Source organism: Citrus sinensis, chromosome 3, assembly GCF_022201045.2.
Source record: "Citrus sinensis cultivar Valencia sweet orange chromosome 3, DVS_A1.0, whole genome shotgun sequence".
NCBI classification, from domain to species: domain Eukaryota; kingdom Viridiplantae; phylum Streptophyta; class Magnoliopsida; order Sapindales; family Rutaceae; genus Citrus; species Citrus sinensis.
In genome coordinates, this window is record NC_068558.1 from 610,952 (window position 1) to 627,920 (window position 16,969).

The following is a 16,969-nucleotide window of genomic DNA, read 5'->3' on the forward strand; positions in this document are numbered from 1 at the left end:
ATGATATTATTCGTTAAGTAATTATCATTTGGCTTTAATAGCACAGTTCCTTTTTTTTTCTTCATATTATGGCTTATCTCTAAAAATAATAACAAATAACCAGCCGCAGAGCCACTAAGGGATAAGTGGGGACAATTACCCCCTTTTTATCCAAAAAATTCAGACGACATGTTCTATTAGATTACCTAAAATCATAAAGTTGCCCTCTTATATTGATTAAATACAGTAATTTCAAGTTCAAATTTATTATAAAATTAAACAAATCTCGTCCATGTGTAATTTATCAGTCCCATTGCATAATTGAATGTCCAAAACCCAATTTTATCTATTAAAAACAAAGCATAGAATCTAATTTAGCCAAAATGTCAGACTTAATATTAAGATTCATCTAGTGGATGATAGAAATATTAATTTTATTAGTTATGAAATTTACTTTTCAGTAAATGAATGACTCATAACAGTTGGAACTTATGTTAGGATTCAATAGTTGGGATCCCTAACGTTGTTTTAATATTAAAAATCCATCAAAATTAAATTAGTAATCCAAAAAAAATAACAAAATATCTAAGATCATATGTTTGCTCTTTAATCTTCACGATTTGATTCCATTCTCTGAAAGCTCTGGTTTCTTCAAAAGGTGTACGTAAAGAGTAATACTAATAAGATTTTTTTTTAAAAAAAAAAAGTAGTGAAGTAAGACTGTAAAGTTTTTATTTATTTATATTTTACGTCACTTCTTCTGTCTCCACTGATTTAATTTTTTGGCAACGCCACATCAAATAACTTTTACTTTATAGCTAATGGTATTTACCAAGTACACATAAATTTCCATTCGACTAGTAGAACTTTCATTTCATAATGAAAGGCACCACACTATAATACAAAACGAAATCTAAGTCATAGATAACACATACAATAACAATGGTGGCCTCTTCCCATCTGAAAAATTTTGAGTGACATGAACAAAGTAATTAAACTCAGCAATTATCTGGGCCCCAATGCTTGAATGCTTTCTACCAGATGTGATTTGTCACAAAAATACAAATTAATGTAGTACAAGCGCTTTATGCGCGAGGCATGGAAAGCACACTCATTGCAGCTATGTGCTTTTCCTGGTAACATGCAAGTGAAAGCAAATGAATATAGTACAAAAACAAAACTTGAAAATTCTTCTGATCACATCTCTTAGGAAAAAAATATCTTCAAAAGCAAATGTTCGAGCATGCATGCATGTGCGTTTGCGTGTGTGTGTCTGTGTGTATGCATGCAATTAATATCGTCCGTCAACAAAATTAACAGCAACAAAACAATTATTTAAGCTTATATTAATTATATATGTAGCGTACGGCCGGCCATGACATTAAGTTTCCTAGAAACGAGAATGGCAGCCAAAATCAAACCTAAAATCGTATGCATTTATAGTAGAACACACGGTCGTTGAAAGTGACTTGACTGCGCCAACAACCGGTATTACCGTATTACTTAGCCTTCAAATTAAAAAACGACTTGACAATAAATTGATTCTACGAGCCTAGCCGTGAACCTACCTACTAGGGATGTTAATACCTGGATTCAGACTAGATCCGAATTGATATTTTAATATTTGTATCCGCATTCGGATTCACAAAAAAAAATAAATAAATAAATTCGTATTCGCGTAATATCCGTGCGGATTGCAGACGGATTTTTTATATAATTAGGTTCACATAATAAATTCAAATATAATTTAAAGTCCAATAAATTTATATAAGAAAATCAAATAAAATTCAATTATAATTCAACACCTACAATAATATAAAACAACCATGTAAATCCACAAATAAAAATACACCATAAATCCATAAACAAAAATATCGCAACATAAATCAAATATAAAAAATAATATAAATCACCACAAATCTACAAGTAAAAACACCGCAATTTCATATGGATTTCATTTAAAACTATCACAAATAAAGACACCACAAATCCACATATGTTTTATTTTTTTTTCATTTAACTCGTATTTTTATTCAATCGGATCAAGATATCCGATTTTCGAGATGCACTTGCATCTAAATTGGGGTCCACACAGATATTCAATTTTAATATCTAGGTCCGTATTTTTTAATGTGCGGATCCAGGCTATACCTGAATTTTTTTTGCCATCTCTACTACCTATTTACATTAATATCAGTGCTTATTCATGCTCATATTCTAATTTAAAATCCAAAAGAGTTTTTAGAATATATCAAAAATATCATATCAATTATATAACGAGTAAGAAAAAATATTATGATATATGTATATTTGTTTTGAAAATCACCATTATGGCAAGTAATGATTATATTAAATTTGACTAAACATGTCATACATATATTAATTAGTTGTATTACCTTTGATGTATTCTAGAATTTTCTCAAAAGAGACTGTAGTTTTACATCTAAAAATAAAAAAACTTGTTACTGCACCTTTTTCCATTCACTCATTATCGTGTCTATACTTCAACCAATTATAATAATATGCATACTCATGTGATAAATAGTGAATGAATAAAAAACTATACTCCAAAAGTTAAATATGTTGGGCTCTTATTTTATAGCTCTATTGCGACATAGTCTATATATGTCTGGTCATTTCGTTATGACACACATACGGTTTAAATCCCTAAAATTAAGCCGTATATATTTTCATCACGGTGGAAAGAAGGCTTTTCTCATATTGCACACATTGCTACTTGAACTTATTTACATACGTCAAAAGAGAGATTGTTTACCATCCGATTAAATTTAATGGCGGTTCATCATGATGAGAGATAAAACAAATTATAATCCGACCGATTCAGTTTGTCTCTACTTATATTTATCGGATCAAAATTGAATCGAAGTGAACAAAAAATAAATGTACACTCTAAGCATATACATGCTTGATGACCTTGCAACTGACAAAAATTGATTGATCTCTCTCAGTTATTCAAGAACAATGCCCCCCAAGTTGTCAACAGAAAGGCAACATAAGCACTTCACGAGCTTCGAAAAACTGTACGTACGGACTGTTCTATTAATCTCTACCAAACGTTCCTTAACCGATCACATGCACAGTGTTTTTTTTTTCACTTGTCACTTAAGATTTCAATGGTCTGGGCACAGTGTGCTGCCTATGGCATGCTAAGTCTCCCAAAATTTATGCAGTCACATCGTGCCTGTGCATGATTAAGCGGTCGTGATTGGCTCGGTTACTTCTCGCAATCATGGTGTTGATCAAGTAAATGGGTCCTCCCACCCATCCACCGTAGTAGGGCCACGTGGGTTTCTTTTTTAACAAACCGCTATAATATCAGCTGCAAGTCATGGCCCCTCACTCTTCTATTTATGACCTCTCCAACTTCTCCTTAAACAATATAATTTTAACACGCACACGTGGAGTCCTTGTAATGGCCTGATTCCATCATAATTCTCCAAGCTTTAGGAAAGTAGAAGCATCATTAAAATACATCATTACTCACTCACTAAAGTTTGTTCATCAAGCATTGCCAAACGGTTCGTGAAAATGTTTAAAAGTGCGTTATACAAAAGCATTTTTGAATTTCCAAACTAAATGTCGTCAAGTAATTGTTGCCCTGGACATATGTCGAAGGAGCAATCGATATGTCGAGCACGCAACTCATGAGCGATTTTGATGGCTGAATGACAAACGATTTTATGTATCAATCATTTATCTATTAAAATATATTTTTCGGAACATTTATATTTGAAAGTTGGTAAATGAACTATCTTTATGAATCAATTACAGTTTTTAGCTCTTTGTATAAATTTTTTAAAAGTAATATGTATATGTATGTATGTACGTACGTAGAGTCTTGCTAAGTTACAACTTACAATCCTTATAAAATTCAAGTGGATCTCACTTGAATGCTGCAACTTTTTACATGTTTTGAAGGTATTATAAATTACATGAAATATAATTAACAAAATCCATCTATATATATATATATATATAGAGAGAGAGAGAGAGAGAGAGAGTAATATTCTAGGGAGAATTTCGAATATTAGTAGAGGTAAAATCGGTGGTGCCGTCAGTACAGAACCATTTAGTTGAGTAGAGAATGGCGGCGAATTGAAGCCGTCAGATGTGGGACATCTTTAATGGTGGAGGAGAGGACAGCGTCAACCGCAGCTACGCAACTCGTTCGGCTAACGAAACGTGTCCCACAACAATGTTGACGCTACAGAGAAACCCCAGTCAGACACCCAAACCAAAAACCAAAAAAAAAAAAGCGAAGGTGCAGCAGCGTGTGAAGTGGGCGGTGGTGGTGGCGTCTTCTGGGGACCACATTCAAAAAATTTCATGCGCGTGCCAAATCAAATCAATTTCAATTCCTACCCAACGAAGTAAGGAATCTAATTGCAACCGTCTGATCACAAAAAAATTCCCTTCAATGACCTACCTTCTGCTTCGATGATGTCACGTGATTGGCTCCCTCATTGACGTGGACCGCATGTGCTAGTGCGTTCCACGTCAGCAAAACACAAAATTTAACCCCCCAAATCACCAACTTGATTGGCAGTCCTGTAGACATACATTCTCTCGCCCTTTCACCAGAGTTCCCATACGCGCATCATAAATGGTCAAATTGATTAGATTTATTTCAACCGTTGATCTAGTCTGTGGGAGATTTTGACAGGGTATCCACCAACCGCATGTGTTTGTGTGTGTTTATATACAGGCAGTCTTTAAGGTATATTTGTTATAATTCATTATTAAATAAAAATAACGTGAAAATATAAGTACCAATACCATACAAGTAGGTTATGTATGTAAGACCAAAATTATATTTGTACTTTCTCTGTGTGTGTAGTAGAATACGTTTGTTTTAGTAGAGAGTGTCGCGTAGGGCCATGGAGGGATCAGGGATGTTGTTTCCTGATCGGTTAGATCTACGAACGAGATGAAGGTGGAGTGTGCGTGTGACACGTGGCAAAAAGAATTTTGAATAAGTTTAGTGGAGCCAAACGCGGCTTTAAGAAGCACTATAATTGCAGACTTCCAGTAACCTAAAGGCGGGCGCCTCAGAAAAGGGCCCCATCACATTACCTCCATATTCTGTAAACAGCGCGTAGTTCTTAGGAGAAAGTTAAGGAATTTAAAAGGAACAATCTCCATTTTTGCATCTTAAATTTCGGAAAAGCATAATTGACCAAGTAAAAAATTATCCCAATCAAGTGTTGGGTGTATAAAGAAATGAAATAAAAAGAAATAAAGAGAAAAAGAACAATGAAAAAAGATTACTCGTTAAATTAAATAATAAAATTGAAATCAATTATATTTTTATTTTCTTTCTATCTTTTTTATTTTTTTTATTTCTTTCTTTCTCTCTTCTCTCGTATTTTCTTCCTAACCAAACAAGCAAGAATCTTGAATTATTTGTGAAATTTGTTGGGATTACAAAATTTGAAATCTTGGAAGCACGTGCTGCCTGCAATCAAGTTCATGTGGTGTGTTTTGGTTGTCTTCTTAACAAGTCTAACCATTTATTAGTCCGGTGTTTCTTTTTAGTGTTCTATGTTTTTTTTTTTTTTTTGGTGGAATTGAATTTTTAGAACTCGTATGAAACGCTTTTCTTATATATGTTTATAACTCTCTTTCTGATGAAAAATTACATACAATAGATTTTTAATTAATTTTTATTATCATTTAAAATAAATTAACTAAATTATTTTTCATAATAAAATTCTTATTATTAGGTAATTCATTTCTTTGTTAATTCAAAATTATTTTGATTTTGTTAAAAAAGAAACCATTACATCATATATATTAGAATTTAAAGCTAGTTAAAGTTCATGATTTGTAAAGACATTTTAGTTTAATTAAATTCATATTTTTCCTTTCATTTAATTTCCTCTAGCAATAGAACTTTGATTGCATAAATTGGTATTTATAAGGATATCATAAGGGTGTGAAAATTATTACTCTTGCGTGTGTTGTGGAAGTTCAGATTGTTTAAAGCCCTTATATCCATGCTACACCATAACATAGTCATCAAGATAGTGCGTATAGTACTTTTAATTGTAACAAATAATATTAAGAATCCTAAGGTTAGGACTGTTGTTTGTATCTATACTAATATGGCTGTATTTTTTTGATAAAATAATTAAATTCATCATCAAAAAAATAAGTGATATATATAGTTGAAATACAAATTGAGAACCAAACATTACGATCCCTATCACTATCATATTGTATTATGATTCTTTTAGTATATAATATGTGATGCAAAACGAGTTCAACTGTTCAAACTTCAAATATTTTGGATTGACCGATAATATATTACGACTAATTCAAATTTAAGTCCTATAATAGATATCGGACTAAAATATCACTAATTCAAAAATATAATAAAACCAAGATCCCCACTCTACCACATGGTGTAGGGTGGTGATGTCGACCTCCCAGCAATAGAAGAAAAGCACAGAATCCATAACGATAATGAAATGGTAAGAAATTTAATATATATCGTTAATTTTAGAATTGTTTCTTTTTTCCCCTTTTATAAGGATTGCTTTTGTTAGCCAAACCTAGAGCATAGATGTTAGGCAAAAACTTTCAGCGGTCACTTGGTTTGGTGGTGCTTGATGATGAATTGAATGGATGAAATGCCTTGAGGAAGTGAAATCCATTATCATTCTTCCCAAACAAGGCAATGAATGCCTTTCTGGACCACAAAGACAAAACCCATGTTGCTAGCCCCTCTTCAATGTTGGCAGTTTTAAAACTACAGTGTGTGAATTTCCCATTTCTTTGAATTCTCTCATTGGAATTTGGGAGCAGGAAGACTTTTTTAAAATGCAAGAAGTTTCCTATTCATATTAATGCCCCGGCTCAACGATCCTCTTGCATAATAATCCCAATGTCTCTTTCGTTTCATGGTCCTTTCGAATATCACCATCAAAAAGAATCACGAAACACACCAGACACCACCACTCTCCCATTAATAAGCATAAAGTCAAAGTCAACAGAGTCATCGAATTAACATTTCAAAATGTGGCATTGGATGAAGGAGAGTATCATGCATGATTATCTCCCGGGCCCGATGGGTTTGTGTTTTAGGCTTGAGCCAAGTTTGATCCGGGCCGAAGATTGCGGATCGATAATTTGCACGAAGACCAGCTGCGTGTAGCCATTGGAAGTGAAAAAAAGCCACAGGTAGTGTTGTTCTATCATCTATGGCTTTTGTCATTGTGCGACAGAAAATAACATTTTGGAATGCGACGTTATGTCTTGATAACCACAATAAAATAAAAGCAATTGGTCGGTCGGCACTTGTGAAAAACAAGCACAGGCAGCTGCGCAATTCAAGTCCACACTCCACAGTTGTGTCATCTAATAAGGTGCTCTGTATCGAGTACGAAGCAAAACAATCATCAAAGTCCCACATTCTGGTTTTGCTCCCATGACCCCACTAGCCACCGGCTAGCTCTTCTTTCAACTCTTTTTAGCAATTGGGAAGATTATTCTTACAAATAAGCCAGCCGGGATGCTGTTGAATGAGCCCCGGCCCACGCCACATATATGTATATCCACTTGTGCGTTGTTTATTTCTTTCATCATCATCATCCACAACGTGCTGATTTTTCATCTCTTCATTTCTAGTTGCAAATTGCAACTCTTTGAAGTGCTCTCTTCTTTAATTTTATAATAAGCATACCACCACCTCTTACTTCTACCTAAAAGGATCTTTGATTCATCAAGTCATCTTTCATCAAATAGATTTATAATTGGTCGGTTGCCAATCCAAAGGCAGGAGGTGATGCAATCGATGATGCCAACACAAGCCAGCTCAATATTTTAATTTCCTTTAGGTGCGTTTGGTACATGTATTGTATTATGCTGTATTGCATTATTTTAATGTTGGTGTATTGTATTATATCGTATTGTATTAGCATTGTATTATAATAATACTGCACAATGTTTGGTACTACACTGTACTGTAATAAATTTTTTGATTAATTTAAATTAAATATTATACTATATTATATTATATTAATATACTTAAATTGTATTAATATTTTATATTATTATTAATTTTAAATTAATATTATTCATATTTAACTATTTATTATTAGTTATAATAAATTATAATGTAAAAAATAATATAATATAATAATATTGAATAATAAATTACATGTTTATTAATCTATATTAATAATTATAATATAAAATTATAAAAATAATATTAAATTAAAAGTTATATTTAATAATAATTATTATTATTATTATTATAAAGCAAAAGTCAAAAAGCAAGGCTCCAGCGATAGTTGCAAAAGCAAAAAGGGAGAGAGAAAAAAAAAACAAAACAAAACAAGCAGTAGTTGCCACATTAAGTTAAACCCAACTGTGAGTCGGGTTTAGCTAATGCGGCAACAGCCGCATTAGTTTGGGCTTTTAATGTGGTGGTCCTGTAGTTTTTTATTTGCCAAACATGAACTTGTGTAAAATTAATACAATAAGGTGCTTTAATACAATAACCAAACAAGCCCTTTGTGTATAAATTAAAGACAGGTTATTATAATAAGTATTACATAAATACCCCCAAAGACTTGACACAAATATATACGTGTGCGTGTGTGTATAAGTTCATACAAAAATACTTACTACTGTTTGTATTCAAACTGAGGTTAGAGATGGAGATAGCGGTAGTCGGCAACCACACTCCAATGCTCAAGTAAGATTTTAGGTGATAAAGTAATGGCTTCAAGGTCCAAGGGACCTTAAAGCGTTGGCAATAGCATTTTAAGCTCTTGGGAAGAAGAAGATGACACTAATTTTTTAATAATGAAGAAGTTACTATTTTTTGGAGAAACTCTTGGTCTTTTGTGGGGTGTGTTTGAGGATCCTTTTGGTCCTTTTGGTCCTTTTGAACACTTGGAGTTCATTTAATGGCTAATCATCCCTTAAGTGAGGTTATTTGAGTAATTTGCCTTCTAATCCCTTAATGGTGACACCCATGAGCTTGGGATGTAAGAAAAACTCCAACCGCCTTTTTGTATTTATAGTTGGGCATGTGGTAGTCCTCAACCTTACTGTCCTGCTTTTTTTTCAAAGGATAACAAAGGAGAGCTGAGATGACTTTCTCTCGTTGCTTGGCTAAAGAAGTTTCTTACTAACTCTTTATTCTTAGCCAAAAGAAAGAAATTTTTGTTTTCCCTCTTGATAGTGTGTATTGTTCACGTGTTGGGTTTAGCCATAAAAATCTAGGTTTCACAATATCCCTTGATATTTGGCTTATCTCCTAATTTTCTTAAATGTCGAAGATTGTGGTGCTATATTGTTGAAACCATTGTTCAGCTAGTCCAAAAAAGAAGATGAGGATAGTAATAAATTTGTTGATCATCTTGAGGATTGAGATAGCAAAAATCATCAAATAATCACATGGTTCCATAAACACATCATAACAATCTATTCATGTCTAGTTTGGTTGGTTTGACACAACCAAATTATTCTTGCTCACTGTTATACCACCACAAATCTTTCATATTACTATCAGTTCTTACTTTTAACTCTACATTAGCTTAGACAAGAACATGATCAGTCAATTGATGACTTTCACTCTCCTATGCAATTCATTTGGGATCATTGGCACTTTATAAACTTGAGTGGAATGATTCTATAGATGTAGAAAAACTCTCAAACTACCAGGATCGTCAATGATTAATACAATTTCTCATGGCATTACATAATAATTTTGAACCCACTTGAGTAACCTTACTTCATCATACTACATTGCCAAATCTTGATTATGCTATTGATAAACTTATCTCATATGAAACTTGTCGAGCTAACTTATAGTCTCATCTTATTGATACAACTATGACAACTCATCAATCTAAACCACGTATACTATTGTGAACCTGGTCACATTTTACTTGATTGTCTAACGAAGCATTGGAGATCCTGTTAAAAAATTAGGGTAGGCCATCATGAAAAATATTGTTAAAAATAAAGGTCAACAATTTTCCCCTAAGGATGCACTCTCAAAAGTACCCAACTCTTTGGTTTTGTTGCTAATGATAATTGATCCACTTAAGCAAATTTTGAGTAATCTTTTCTTTCTACATTTATTACTGTTAGTGACTCAAAATTCTTTCTCCAATAATTTTTTCAAAAATCCAATAACACATCTATCTTTACATCATAAATTTTATCAGGTAATTCATCTTGGTACTTTGATTCTACCTGTTGTAATCATATAACTGCTAATCTTACTATATTCACTTCCAAATCTATTGTCTTCAATTCACATGTTATATATATTGCTAATGGATCCTCAATGCCAATAAGTCATATAGGCTATGTCTCTGTTTGTAATTCGTCTTCATCAAACACTTTTCTTAATTGACCTTAAATTTATTATCCATTGTTCAACTATGTGAACTTGGTGTTAATGTCATATGCACTCCATCTGTTTGTTTTGTGCAAGATCCAAAAAATGGGATAAGCTGTAACGTGGCACAATTTCAGTCGTTCAAAATTAATTTAGATCGAAGGACTAGCAATTCTTCCAAAGGCTTATGAGTATCTATAATCCAAATTTAACGGCCCTTTTTTTTTTTTTTTCGATTCAAGCATAATGAATCGAGGTATTTACCTACAAAACACAAAAAAAACATACTTAAAAACAAATAAAAATAGACAATTCAAAAAATAAGTTAGGAATTTATAAATGTAATGAAATCGTTAGTGTTATCAACATTTTAAGTGAAAAATGATAATTTTAACTTTTATTAAATGTAGTGTCAATCAATAGCTCAAATAAATAGTTTTAGTAAAATTATGAAAAGCCAAAAGGAATTATTTAAAAAAATTACCGAAAACCAAAATTAATTATAAAATTTTTCAAAATAACTTTCAAATATCTTAAAATTTCAATAGATTCGCCGCCGCATATATATTTTTATTTATTTATGTACATTTATCCACACCCGTTTGATTTCGGAATCAAAATCCAACGCTTATTATTTCGTGTCTGTTACATACATTTGTATGCAACGTAGCCGCAGCTTCAAAATGAAAAAAAGATAGCTAATTTTGCTGCTGCGTTTAGTTGAATAATACTATTTAACAAACATTCCGAAATGTTTTTATTTGAAGGGTGTAAATGAAAATTGGACAGAAGCTGCCATATTTGAATTTGACCTGCATTGATTGATTAGCAAGTCTCCATGGTTGACCTCAATTTTGCTTAATTCAAATATTATTATCATAATTATTATTGAATGGAGGGAGAAACTCAACCGAGACTCGACTCATAATAACAATTTGATCATCAAACTTAAGCCAAAATTGACTCACGCCCGAGGGCTGCCACTCTTCGTGTTATCATTGATGATGATATTATACTTCCGTGTGATATATCACACTTTAATTATGAGATCGTTACCTTTATTTACAAATACAACACCTCGTTTAAGCCATGATATTCGATCATAATAGCAACAAGAGAGCAACAAAAATGACACCTCCTACTATATTTTTGTCCCACTTATTTATTTTTTTTCGTCACTCTCCTGTGCCGTTACGGTTAAATATCAATTTTCTCTATAATTACCATGAATTAGTCGGTGTAAGCAACAAACTAAGGAAATAATGGCTAGTAATTGAATTTCAACTAAATAGTTCTCTCTTCTTTCTAATTCGAGATATTATTTTTGTTAATGAATTTAAAATTCTTCTTAAATCTTACGAAGTTCTACAAACTACTTGGGAAAGGAAAAAAATTATTAAAAATCAAAAGACCGAGTCCACTGAAAACGCTCAAAGTCAAACCCGCGAGTTGACCTTATACTTTTATTTGTTGATGGGGACATTTTGCTTATTTTCATTTCACGAGCTTCGAGCCGACGCAATTAATTCATTTCACAATTCACAACCTCTAATAAAAGAACCAATTTGAAGTTAAAAATATTATTAATTAATTAATTAATTAATTAATTAAACAGACCGACGGGTAAAGCAATGCACGCTCAAGAGTTATCGGTGAAAACAAAAAAAATTAGAAAAATAAAAACTCCTCTCAAAAGAAAAATAAAAAAAAAGTAAACCAAAAAGTCATGCCCGAATGAGACCAAAAAAGTACCAACCAACCAACTCAACCAACCAAACCAAACCAATCGACAATTACAAAGTACAGCCCAAAGAATTTTCAATTTATATTTGTTTTCGTGTTACGGTAAAGTTGAATGAAATAAAAGAAAAAGAATAAATACTGTCAGTCAATCAATCCATCTTTCACTTCGATGATTTTCTTTTCACCACCATCGTTGAGGACGTTTCCTTTTGCTGTCTTCGCCGTCACCTCGAAACCGAGGCTCTTTGACCTTTCTATTCTTTGATTTTCCAATTAATAAAATCCATACACGGACAGATACAGTGCTGTATTTTTTTTTTTCATTCAATATTTTTTTCTAAGTTCTGTTTTTATGTTATGCTTTGCCTCTTCAAGTGGGAACTGGGGGGGCTTTCTTTTGCAAGGGAGAGGTCATTTCGGAGGTGGGAATGAACCCTTTTAACATTTCCGGTGCGGGGAGCTTGACTAGAATTTTTTGTTGACCCAGGTCAGCAAATCACTTGCTTGTTTTGTTTTTTGATTCGATTTGCTTAGTAATTTTAGTTAGATGCGGTTGAAATTTTTGGTTTTGTCATTCTTGTGAGCTGTTTAATATGTTACAAGATCTGCCTACGTTAGATCGATTTTATTTATTGGGTTGTTTTTCTTCTTTAAGCGACCGTGATATCTGTGTTATTTAATTGGAAAGTTTGTAAATTGATAGATAAAGTTCCCTTTTTTATACATATTTTGATTCAGAAGTTAATGGGTTGAGCCTCAATTGCGCGAAATATGGCGGGTGTGTCTAACGAAGAGGAAGAGGAACAATTCTTTGATACCCTTGAAGAGATCTCTTATGTGTCTGATCGTGATTCGGATTGTTCTGAGGGCTGTAGTTCCAGTGTTGACCACCTGGCCGACAGTGTTCTGTGTTATTCACAGTCTGAAATTTGGACTGGATACCCTCGAAGTGTTAATGAGAGGCGGAGTAAGTTCTTAAAGTTAATGGGCTTTATTTTGGATCAAAGTTTGATGAATGCGGAGGATTCAGAGGATGAATCACGTGTTAGAACTCAGCTGGATGTAGATAGAATTACAGAAAATAGTGGGGCAGTGTTAAGGACTTCTGGTTTTGGAGATGACATACACTTCAGTCAATCTTCCATTTCTTCCAAGTTGTGTGAAGCACCCGAAGTATTAGAACATTTTACTTTGAAGGATCATGCTGCGTGTAGAATCGATGACTGGGGCAAGGGAGCGGACTTGGTAGTGAGTGACAATGATCAAGATGAGATAGAGATAGAGAGCAGACTGCAGGAATCAGGTTCAAGTCAATCCGTTAGTTTTGATGAGTTTCTGGGAACACCTGGGTCATCATCATCTTTTGTTCAGCCGCTTCCGAGTAGACAAGATGAGGAGTCAAGGGATTTGGTTGATGCAAAAAGGAAAGTGAAGAGGGGCTGGTTGAAGAAATTAGGTGCCATGGCACGAATTATCGACAGACATGGGAGTGCTACTCTGAAGCCTGGTGACCATGAGTTAACCTTAGGCCAAAGGATGCGAAGAGTTCGTGTACATCCAGTGAAAAAACAATCAAGGGAACTATCATCCCTTTATACAGGACAAGAATTTCTTGCACATGAGGGGTCAATTTTGACTATGAAATTCAGTCTTGATGGACAATACTTGGCAAGTGGCGGGGAAGATGGCACGGTGCGGGTGTGGAAGGTCATTGAGCATGAGAGATTAGACGGATTTGATGTTCAAGACACTGATCCTTCATGTCTATACTTCACAATCAATCACCTTTCCCAACTGATTCCTATAGATGTAGATAAAGAGAAAATAGATAAGACAAAGAGTTTGAGAAAATCATCAGACTTGACATGTGTTGTTTTACCACCAAAGGTCTTCCGCTTATTGGAGAAGCCTTTGCATGAGTTCCAGGGACACAGTAGTGAGGTTTTGGATCTCTCGTGGTCTAAGAATGGGGTCAGTGTTAACTTGACTATATTAATTTTACTGGGCTGATGCATTCTATGATAAAACGTCTAGGATTTTGATGTAATTGAATTATAAGACTAATGTTGCTCATATCTTTGTTGTACTCACTGCAGTTTCTTCTGTCATCCTCTGCTGATAAGACAGTTCGTCTTTGGCAAGTCGGAATTGGCAGATGCCTGAGAGTTTTTTCGCATAATAATTACGGTGAGCCTCTTATACTTTTGTGCACTTCCACCTAAAATGTGTGTGGGAATAGGTTGATGTTAGTCATTTGAATTGCTGCGATATCATTTCTCTCTCATGTTATCAGGTTGATATGTTAACACTGTTGTCATTAATGCAGTGACTAGTGTTGCTTTCAATCCTGTGGATGATAATTATTTCATTAGCGGTTCAATCGATGGGAAAGTTCGCATCTGGGAAGTGCGTCGCTGTCAGGTTGTTGATTACACCGATATAAGAGAGATAGTCTCAGCTGTGTGTTATTGCCCTGATGGAAAGGTTAGGCAAAATTCTGCATGTAATTTCTGTTAAAGAAAGTGAAAAATTAAATAGAAGGTTTTTGTTAAGAAATCTCTTTGCTATATCATGGCAGGGCGGAATTGTGGGTACGATGACTGGCAACTGCCGTTTCTATGATATTAAAGGTATGCAAATATTTGACTTGTCGACAACTGCATATTTGTTTGCATTGTTAGGTCATTGAGTCATCTAAAATAAATCAAAGTAAGATAATGTTATTAGATAAAGAATCAGTAGCTTTTTGCTATCATTTGATCACGTTTTGTGTGGCAGATAATCAATTGTATCAGCAAAATCAAATTTGCTTACAGGGCAAAAAGAAGTTACCAGGCAAGAGGATAACTGGCTTTCAGGTGGTTAAAATCTAGTTTTCTTATTTTATGTCGATGTGAATTAATTTGTCTAAGCTTTTTCTCATTAATTTAGCTGGAGATAAGACATGTGATGGTTATTTCATCTTCTAGTTTTCTCCAAGTGATCCCAGCAAAGTGATTGTCACGTCTGCCGATTCACTGGTCCGAGTACTTTGTGGGGAGAATGTCGTTGGGAAATTTAAGGGTGGGTTATGTTGTTCAGAATTTCACATTCATGAGACCTATAAAAGTTTTACATTTTTAGAGTTCTTTACAACGTGGGTTTCTGATTGTTGACTTTTAATTTGTTTCCTCTTCCAGCATCAGCTTTTCGAGTTGCAGGAAGCCAGATGTTTGCAACTTTTACCTCAGATGGGAAACATGTTGTCTCACCCAGTGAAGATTCCAACATCTACATCTGGAACTACTCGAACCAGGACAAGTCCTCTTCTCGATCAAAGAGCATTTGGTCCTGCGAGAGCTTCCTATCCCACAATGTTTCGGTTGCTATCCCTTGGGTTGGCTTGGAAACCACGGCTGGAGCACTTCCATCCCCAACATTTGGTGAGAAAATGCAGAGAAATAGCCTCAAACAGAATAACCATCAAAATCTAGAAGGAGATTTAGACCAAAACATGCCTCACTCTCCATCGGATTGTTTCTCGCATGCACGTGATTTTTTTTTAGAGTACATGACTAAGAGTGCAGCAACTTGGCCTGAGGAGAAGCTTCCAAATGCAAGTCCAAAGGCGGTTTCCCTTTCACCTCTCTGTAAATCAAAGCTAAAGCTTTTGAAGAGTGCTTGCCAAAGCATTTTAAGCAATCCTCACTTGTGGGGTCTTGTGGTTGTTACGGCAAGCTGGGATGGACGCATTAGAACCTATCTGAATTATGGGTTACCTATTCGTATTTGAGTCCCCTAACATTTAGCAATTCTCTCAGGATTTTGCTTCGGTTGTTGGGCATTTCGAAGACAACAAATGATATATTCATAAGGCTCGTATGTGCATGTGCGGTTCCAGTACAGATGACAGATAAGAGAATATCTTTTTTTCTTTAAGACATCATTAAATGTACAATTTCAATCCCTTCCCCTTTTTCCTCTAAAATGTATTCTGGCCAGTTTTTCAAAAGGTAGCTTCTGTATTCGTAATGAAATGTATCCCCATAGGAAGGTTCATTATATGATTCTTTGATTGGTTGAAAGATTTGTTGGTCTTCAAAGTTTAGAAGCCTGGCTCTCGCATCAGCACACGCACGCAGAGAAAAATGTAAAACAAAAGCCAAAAAAGTAAAAGAAAGAGAAATAAAAGGATGTGGTTAATATTTGATTATGTGGAATGTTTTGGCCTTTATATAACAATACAGCTCTGACGTTTTTGTTTTGTTGCCTACTCGCCTGGCGGTTCAAAAGCGAATCTAGAGTGTTCTGCGTCAAAGTTCAAACTCCATGCACAGACTTGATACCGACAACAATAATGTAAAGACAAATAATTAGACTTATGAAATCCCTACAATTTATTGTAAGTCGACTGACAAGCACTTTGACAAAGAATTGATGTTTCAGAAATTACCAATACGATAACCAATCGATGAATTGACTAAGCTTCAGAATGCTGGAATGGAATTATCCCGAACTTAACGAAGCTCCAACTCGTCTACCAATCAATGTAGAGAATCCTGCTTCATTCATAGACTTTGTTCCTCAAGAAAATAAACTGCTACTGCTAGATGACATTTTTTAGGGGTACCATCAACACAGCAACTTGTCATTCAACTCTGATAAAATTCCCTTCCTTTCAAGTATTATGCATAATGTACTGTTAGTTTCTGTCAAGGGTAAATACTGTCAAGGGTAAATAGTTTACTACGCTCCTTTGCCAATTACCACGACATGGTATCACCATCACATACTATTACTATGGCGGTGGACACATTAGTCTGCCATCGCAGTCCGTCTGACTGCACTGCTAGTTTCTCCATACAAACTAACCAATATTGAATGGGA

The 16,969-nt window shown here is 34.3% G+C and overlaps 1 protein-coding gene across 2 annotated transcripts; it reads left to right on the forward strand.

Moving 5' to 3' along the window:
• Positions 1-12,161: 12,161 nt before the first annotated feature.
• Positions 12,162-16,144, forward strand: LOC102618704 (WD repeat-containing protein YMR102C-like). 2 transcript variants are annotated; one of them, XM_006476264.4, is made up of 8 exons: positions 12,162-12,590; positions 12,845-14,074; positions 14,200-14,290; positions 14,430-14,587; positions 14,682-14,733; positions 14,882-14,961; positions 15,073-15,166; positions 15,283-16,144. In XM_006476264.4, exons 2-8 carry the CDS (start codon positions 12,875-12,877, stop codon positions 15,873-15,875), a joined length of 2,268 nt encoding a protein of 755 aa, XP_006476327.2. In that variant the 5' UTR covers positions 12,162-12,590; positions 12,845-12,874; the 3' UTR covers positions 15,876-16,144. The 2 variants fall into 2 exon arrangements, with proteins under 2 accessions (XP_006476327.2, XP_006476326.2); XM_006476263.4 differs by having other exon boundaries at positions 12,164-12,590; positions 12,842-14,074.
• The last annotated feature ends 825 nt before the right edge of the window (positions 16,145-16,969 follow it).